Raw genomic sequence first — 8,792 nt, 5'->3', positions numbered from 1 at the left:
TTTCTCTTACAGCCAAATTATTGTTGAATATGGACTCACTGAATCAAAGTTCCCTAAATCTTCTTCTTATAATCCACCAGATGATGTTTCTCAGTGCAGGTCTCACACCCTGTGATGGCGTCTATCCTCTGTTCAACAATGCATGACTCTACTTTCATTCTCACCTCCTCTTTCACAAGTGAATCATTCATCATTACAACTGCAGCCAATAAAACACGTGGACGATCTGTCCTGTAGGCTGTGGGACAGGATGGACAGGATTGACCTCAGCTGTTTCATTCTGCTCCCAAACACTGCAGACCTCTCATCTCTGTCTAGTGACTTCAGCACTGTGAGAGATGAAGACTGACAAGGGAACAGGAAGTGGAAGATTTCTGCTTGGACAAACATTTGGGATCTGATGTTTTCAGCATACAAGAGTGAAATGCATGAATGTGTGAGTGAAAGTCAGGAGGCTCAGAATAAGAAACACCATCAGACTTTATTAGATGATCAAAGTCTCACTCCTGGTTGCAGCTCATGTAATTAGCTTTTATCATCCCGCACTTTAGACTCCAAGTGTCTTTGATTATCACATAAACCACATTAATCTCCTCTGATCTTATTTGCTTTTAGCTTTAGATATACGAGTGTCAGACTCTGAGCTCAACATAGAGGCCAAAGGAGAAAACATTAAATAAATATGAACTGAAACCACAGTGAGGTTTGTGCTTGTGTTGGATTCAGCAGACGGCTGGTTAGTCGCTCTCCCTCTGTGTTCGCTCCTCTTCATCAACATTAAATCCACAACTTGTTCTGTCGACTTTGAGGTCCTGTTGCCTAAACATCACATATGCAGCCTGGTATTCATGCTTCCTGTGTCAAAGTGTGTGTGTGTGTGTGTGTGTGTGTGTGTGTGTGTGTGTGTGTGTGTGTGTGTGAGAGAGAGAGAGAGAGAGAGAGAGAGAGAGAGAGAGAGAGAGAGAGAGAGAGAGAGAGAGAGAGAGAGAGAGAGAGAGAGAGAGAGAGAGAGAGAGAGAGAGAGAGAGAGAGAGAGAGAGAGACTCATCAAGCTATCCGTTGCATTATTTCATAACCTCATTAAACTTTACATCAGTCTCAACACCTCTCCCTGCTTTCTATGAACCTGAGAGGTGGAGCTGTCAAGATTAAAATTAAGATTAAGATACTTTATTTATCATGTTGCATGCAATTCAAAACACGCCCAGTATGAATCAAGGCTCCATTCTTCCTTTGTTATGAGTTGTTGATGATGTAGAACAGTGTTGTAATCACCACCACAGTCATTCTCCTCAGATAATCTGTTACTTGCACATTCATGAACATCAGCAGCCCACCCAGGCCAGAAAACCTTTCAGATGTTGCATCTCTAGTTTAGTTTGTGTTTGTGTTTTACCCAGTATGAGCTCCTGTTGAGCTCTCCTGTAAGTCTTTAGAATTGGAATGAGCCTCTTCTGTGCCTCAGACCTCTTTGGCTCTGATGACCTTCAGGACCTTTCACATAGAACATTGTTCCATTTTGGAGATAAAGCTTCACATAATCTCATATCAGTCACAGCGGCGACACCTTGAGGCATGTTGGTGTAACAGCAAGGTGACCCACTCTGCAGGCAGGAAATGAACCAGTACAGGTGAGACTCTTTTCACACTGTTGGACGCCTCCAAACTACTTTCCACTGGAGATGTTGCTTTGTTTTTACTCCCACTTTCCCATGTTTACATCACACACCGGCCCTGCAGCCACAGACAGCCGGAGAGACGCCAATGGGAACATTTGTCCTCAGCAGAAATGATTTCAAAATGAAAGTATTGTTAATATGTTGAATACACTATGTGAAATTATGAGTGTCTTTGTAAGAAGCCGTAGAAGAAGCAGGATGTATTGATGTGGTCCTGATGAGAGCAAACAACATGTCAGTCTTCTAGTTTGTTGATTTCCCTTTAAAGCATCCATCATGGCAGCACGTCTCACTAACATTTAGAATACATTACATTACATTACATTACGGTCATTTAGCAGACGCTTTTATCCAAAGCGACTTACAATAAGTGTGTTCAACAAAGGGAGATAAAAGAACTTCAGGTCACAAGAAATCGTAAGCGCATTTCCTTCCTAAACCAACAGCTAAGAGCATAACTAGAGCTAGAGTAGAAGTGCAATAAGTTAGGTACCAAGATGAATGAGAAAACAAAAGGACAGATTAGAAATGAAAGATTAGAAAACAAGAGCATCAAAAGAGCTAGGACAGAGTAGGTGATGTCCTAAGAGGGAGGATCCGGGTAGTGTTTCTTGAAGAGATGGGTCTTCAGCCTGCGGCGAAAGATGGGCAGCGACTCCGCTGTCCTGACATCAGTCGGGAGAGCATTCCACCACTGAGGTGCCAGAACAGAGAAAAGCCGTGACCGCGTCGATCGCAAGCAGGGGCCGCTGAGCGCCGGGGCAGCCAGTCGCCTGGAGGCAGCAGAGCGAAGTGGTCGGCCGGGGGTGTAGGGCTTGACCATAGCCTGGAGGTAGGAAGGAGCTGTTCCTTTCACTGCCCTGTAGGCTAGCACCAGAGTTTTAAACTGGATGCGAGCAGCTACGGGGAGCCAGTGTAGAGAACGGAGAAGGCAAGTTGTGTGGGAGAACTTGGGAAGGTTGAACACCAGACGAGCAGCAGCTTTCTGGACGAGCTCCAGAGGTCTGATGGCAGAAGCCGGGGCGCCAGCAAGGAGGGAGTTGCAGTAGTCCAGGCGGGAGATGACAAGAGCCTGGATCAGCATCTGCGCTGCCTTGTCGGTGAGGAAGGGACGAATCCTCCGGATGTTGTAGAGGAGGAATCTGCAGGAACGCGTCACCGAAGCGATGTTTGCCGAGAACGACAGTTGGTCGTCCAGGGTCACACCCAGATTCCTCGCGGTCCGAGTAGACGTCACCACGGAGTCATCTATGGTGATGGCCAGGTCTCGGTGCGGGCAGCCCTTCCCCGGGAGAAACACCATCTCAGTCTTGTCCAGGTTGAGCTTCAGGTGGTGCTTCGACATCCACCCCGAGATGTCTGCCAGGCAAGCAGCGATGCGCGTCTCCACTTGGGCGTCAGAAGGAGGAAACGACAGAATCAGCTGGGTGTCATCAGCATAGCAGTGGTAGGAGAAGTTATGGGAGTGTATAACCGAACCAAGAGATGTTGTGTAGAGGGAGAAAAGAAGAGGGCCCAAGACCGAACCTTGCGGAACCCCAGTGGTGAGCCTACGTGGCTTCGAAACAGAACCTCTCAGTGTTACCTGGTAGGAGCGATCTGTCAGGTAGGACGCGAACATGGAGAGCGCAGAGCCAGAGACACCCATTCCCTCAAGGGTAGAGAGAAGGTTCTGGTGGTTCACCGTGTCGAATGCTGCAGACAGGTCCAGGAGAATCAGGACAGAGGAGAGAGAGTTCGCTCTAGCAGTTTGGAGTGACTTGGTCACTGCCAGGAGGGCCGTCTCGGTCGAGTGGCCCACCTTGAAGCCGGACTGGTGGGGGTCCAAAAGGTTGTTCTGGTGGAGGTACAGGGACAGTTGATTGAAGACAGCACGTTCAAGAGTTTTAGATAGGAAGGGTAGAAGGGATACCGGTCTGTAGTTCTTGATGTCTGAAGGGTCAAGAGTTGGTTTCTTTAGAAGCGGAGTGACTCTAGCAGTCTTAAAAGCAGAGGGGAAAGAGCCAGAGGCCAGAGACGTGTTGATGACGTGGGTCAGGTAGGGAAGAAGATCCGGTGCAGCAGACTGAAGGAGAGAGGAGGGGACAGGGTCAAGAGAGCAGGTGGTGGGGCGGCTAGATGTGATGAGCTGGAGGACCTCCTGGGCAGAGAGGGGAGAGAATTGGGACAGAGAGGGAGATGATGGAGAGGGTGGAAGAGACAGGACTGCTGGCGGATGATGGAAGGAGGATCGGATGTCGTTGACCTTCTTGTCGAAGAAGTTGGCGAAATCGTCTGGGAGGAGAAAGGAGGAAGGAGGAGGGGGTGGGGGTTGGAGAAGGGATGAGAAAGTTTGAAAGAGTTTTTTGGGGTTGGAAGCAGAGGTTTGAATTTGAATACAAATGTCAAAGCTGCAGTGACGGTTTCCTCTGCTGTGACTCTGTGCAGACAGCAAATACAGACGTAGAAAGAAATCAGGGAAAACCTCCACAAATCAGCCAAGTCAAAGAACAACACTGAGGAGCAGAGAAGCACAACTCCAGAGCAGCTGACAGGAAAGAAGGCGCTGCAGAGTGAAGGAGCTCCAGCAGGGGGCGCAATCACACAGAGTAAAGCACCAACAGGGCAGCAGATGGACGGCAGACTAATGCTTTCATGTAGCTGCACAATAAGAGGAATTTAGTGTTATAATGCAGAATAAATGTATGAAAAGACTCTCCTGTTAATTTTGAAAGATAGTTTCTCTATTTTCTATCAATGGAAGCAAAGTCTGAGCTCTTCTTGCTCCAGATGATCTTATTTACTGAACAGAGTCTCCAAGCAGGAAACACAACATTTAGATAAATAAGTACATTCAATCTGGATGCAAATGAATTGAAACCCTCCTGCAGTTGAAATGAAATGATCTTCATCTCTCCACTTTTCCTCTTTTATAGCCAATATTGTGTTGTTGTTGTTGTTGTTGTTGTTGTTGTTGTTGTCGTCCTGAGCTCAGTGAGGCTCTGCTGCCTTCAGTCACATGAAGCTTCACTGAGATGAGCTGCAGTGACTGTGGTCACTCTGAACCTCGGCCATCTTCTTCCTCCACACACTCACTAAGCTGCACTGACAACACTGAGTCTGCTCCTCTCCGTCGTCTTTCACTCTTCCTCCTCGTCGCCCTGTTTCCAGGTTGATTCTCTGGTTTCTCATTCTTCTTTCCCTTTGTCTCTTTGTGCCACTTTGTCTTTGTTCTGTATGATCATATTCATCCTCTAGTTCTCTGATTTAAGGTGTAACCAATAAAATGACGAGAATGAGAATGTCTCTGTGTGTTTACAGCAGATACATTTGCACAACATTTGCACTGTGTTACTATGGATACACACGGAGAAGATATGATGAAAGAGAGGATTTTATATTTGAGCACAGATCAAATGATTTCACTGTAAACAGAAAATAGCTGATTACATCAAAACATCTTCATCCTGGACAGTAAAACACACCGTGTTATTTAAAAGCTCAGAGCAGAAAATAAAAAACTGAATGATGGAATAAAACATGTTTTCACAAAACTCAGATTGAAATGAATTTTCAATCAATTAAATCACAAATGATCACAAATTCAAACTGCTAATAACTGAATCCTAAAAGAGATTAGGATCATTTTCCTGAAACTTTTCATGGTAATTTATGGAACTTAAAATCAATATTTAGACAATTTTATCCATGAATAAAGTTGATAAAAGTCATTAATCTTCATTCATCTCAGTTCTTCTACAGTGAATAATTAAATCAAAAGTTTAACTCCACCACCAAAACAGAAAATCACAGAGAAATCTCAGTCTAACAGATTTTGAGCTCTTTGCTCTTTGCATCAGCAGCTTTTCCAACAATGAAAAATGGAAACAGTTTCACAGTGAAAGTGTCTCTGTGAGTGTAGATGGGAGTCGTGTCTTCAGGGTCGTAGAAGGACACCTCCCCCCTGTTATAGTCCAGCTGGACTCTGATCCGCTGGAGACTCTTCTTCACACTCACTGTCCCACCAAGTCCATCAGTGTATTTTCCACTACGATGCTTCAATAACCAGAATCCATATTTTGGTGAAGCCTTTACCTCTGCCTTCCTGTCAGCTGACTCTGTAGCCAAACCCACATCCCAGTTAGGATGGTCTCCCACCTCCACCTCCCAGCTGTGTTTCCCTGAGCTGAAGCCCTCAGAGCCCAGAACAATGGCGTAGTAAGTGTTTCTCTCTGGATTATCAGGAAGCTGTTGGTGTGTGTCTCCAAGTCTCACACTGGTCAGGTCATCAGATAGATAGAGCCATCCCTTTGCAGTGTTTGGGTCCAGAATGACAGGAGTGAAGGTGATGTTGTCCTTCATCTTGTCCCAGACTCTGAAGGACAGGTTGCCCAGGTGTTTGGCCACATCTATCAGGGCTCCTGAGAGCAGCTGTGGATCTGACTGTGAGCACTGGGATCTGGTTCTGCTCTGAGTGGCTTTGTAAGTGCTGAGGAAGGACATGTTGTGTTTCTGCAGCTCTTCTTCAACAGCACAGATACTGTCTGAGAGAGAGGATAGCTTCTCCTCAATCCTCTTCATCTCTCTGGCCATAGCCTTCCCCTTCTGCTCCTCTTCCTCCCTCAGAGCTGCCAGTCTGGACTCCTCTTCCTCTTTCAGGAACTGCTGGAGCTTGTTGAACTGGACTCTGATCTGCTTCTCTGTGGACAACAGCTGCTTCTTGGAGTGTTCAATCATTTCCTTGTATGTTTCCTTAGCTTCTTTGTATTTCTTCTTCTTGTCCTGCAGAGACTCTAAGTCAGATTTCAGTTGGTCCTTCAGCTCACTGACTGCTTGTTCTATAGGAACCACATTGTGACTTTGATGGAGTGAGAACTCACAGACAGAACACAAAGCTCTCTGCTCGTCCTTACAGAACAATTTAGGCTTTTCTTTATGTTTCCTACACACCAGCTCCTCTTCCTCCTCTTTCTCTTCTTTCAGAGTCTCAGATGGTCTTAACTTCAGTCCCCCAGCAAAGGAGTCAGCAAGTTCCTTCAAAGTAAAGTTCACTCCAGGATTTTCTTTTGATGATTTCCTTTTACAAATCGGACAGTTTTTGTTTTTACTTTGTTCCCAGAATTGTTCCAGGCAGCTGGAACAGAAGCTGTGGCCGCAGCCCAGAGTCACAGGATCTCTGAACGTCTCTGTACACACATGACAGCTCAGGAAACTTTCCACAAGAGCAATTTTCTCTGCCATTTGCTTTGATATCCAGATTGTCTATTTACTGCAAAACTCACCAAATTGAAGTTGTCCCAACGTTTTGTCTGGAGTCCTACAACACAAATGTCTTGTGAGATCTCACTCCTTGTAATGGCGTCTCGGCAACAACAACTACAAAATACACTTTCACTTTCTCTGGCCTCTGACTCTGAAATTATGCAATACAACAATGTGACCAGCAGATGTTGCTGACAGCACAACTTGCAGATTTTATCTTGTAAATGTCAGTGTAACAGTCATTTGAGTATATAGCTCCAAACATTGAAGATCTCTGGATCCATATGTGGATATAGAGAATGGATACGGAGAGTGGATATATACATAGATGATTGAATAATTAGGATTAAAAAGCCATCTTTGAGAGTGGCAAGACATTCTTTATAGTTTTATTCCTTGAGTATGTCTGCAGAGGCCAAAGGCCTTCATGTTTGTCATGTATACTTTATAGCAGGGTTGCAGAACCTTTTTCCTATCCTGGGCCATTTTGGATTTTGACATCATCCCCCAGGGGCCACATTTTATGGTGTTTTTAACTGAATTGAAATAACATCAGGATCATGACTGTAATGTTGTATTGAGATTGTTGTTTCTACATTTGAGATCATCATTGCTTTGCAACTCAATGATTTCAAGCTGCAGGTGATCAGGTACATCAGCTGGTTCCACATTGAAAGGTGTTGTAAATATGTTCATTTCATTTTGTTTGCTTTTCAAGTCCTGGAACCTCTCTCCAAAGGCCTGAAGGAGTTTTGAACATTCCTCAGCATATTCCGATGTCACAGCTGGCTTTTGTTCTTGTAGAGTAGGAAAGTGCACAGTGATTCCCTTTTCCTGTTGCACTTGCCACAGGTTTAGCTTCAAATGATCTCACATTTGAGAAGAGTGAAGTGAGAAGCTGGTTAGGACCTTAGAGCTTTACATTCAGCTCTTAAAGGTCCTTGGTTATGTCCACCATGAAAGATAAGTTACGCAGCCACTTGCTGTCACTTAGTTCAACACCGGTTTCTCCTTCATCTCCATGAACTGCTTTACTTCTTCCATCAAATTGCAAAACCGTGCAGGCATACTTGCACGACTCAGCCACCGCACCACACAATGGTTAACCAGATCTCTATACTCCGACTCCAGCTCACTCAATAGCTCCTTAAACTGACTGCTGTTTACATTACATTACATTACGATCATTTGGCAGACGCTTTTATCCAAAGCGACTTACATTACATTACCACCCTTCGCAGAGGGGGGAGCAATTGAGGGTTCTGTGCCTTGCTCAGGGGCACCTCGGCAGGGGCCTCGAACCGGCGACCCTCCGGTTCCCAAGCGGAAGCACTACCCACTAAGCCACTGCCTTTAGTCCTCTGCTTTTAATGAAGTTTATGGTGGAAACAGCTTTTTTCATCACAGCATTGCGCTTAAAGGAGCGTGCACACAAGTTCTCTTGGTGTAGCATACAGTGGCATACAAATAACCGACTTGGATCAAGGCTGAGACGACTCATTTCTTTTCTGACCAATGCAGTCAATCCCTTTTGGGCACCGACCATTGCTGGGGCTCCGTCTGTCACCAGGCCGCTCAGCTTGTTAAACTGCAGGTCAAATTTGTTCATACCCAAATTTACCCTCAATACAATGGAATGCTTGTTCACACAGTTGGGCTGTGTGTCAATATGTGTTCATGTCTCTAGTCTGGGGTTTTTATCATCTCATTCCAGAATTTAGATCAGGGGTGTCAAACTCATTTTAGTTCAGGGCCACATTCAACCCAATTTAGATTCAAGTGGGCCGGATTAGTAAAATCATAGCTTAATAACCTATAAATGGATGTAAATGGAATTTTCCCTTTGTTTCAGTGCAAAGAAGTACAGGTTCA

At 45.2% G+C, this 8,792-nt stretch overlaps 1 protein-coding gene across 1 annotated transcript; it reads right to left on the bottom strand.

Moving 5' to 3' along the window:
• Positions 1 to 5,090: 5,090 nt before the first annotated feature.
• On the bottom strand, positions 5,091 to 6,947 carry LOC143006045 (zinc-binding protein A33-like). The gene has a single exon (XM_076157382.1). It carries the CDS (start codon positions 6,897 to 6,899, stop codon positions 5,484 to 5,486), a length of 1,416 nt encoding a protein of 471 aa, XP_076013497.1. The 5' UTR covers positions 6,900 to 6,947; the 3' UTR covers positions 5,091 to 5,483.
• Positions 6,948 to 8,792: the final 1,845 nt, after the last annotated feature.

Source organism: Genypterus blacodes, unplaced genomic scaffold, assembly GCF_046128005.1.
Source record: "Genypterus blacodes isolate CSIRO-AG114 ecotype Tasmania unplaced genomic scaffold, CSIRO-AGI_Gbla_v1 ptg000073l_1, whole genome shotgun sequence".
NCBI lineage: Eukaryota > Metazoa > Chordata > Actinopteri > Ophidiiformes > Ophidiidae > Genypterus > Genypterus blacodes.
The sequence above is the reverse complement of the archived record's forward strand: the minus strand, read 5'-3'. Positions and strand labels throughout refer to the sequence as shown.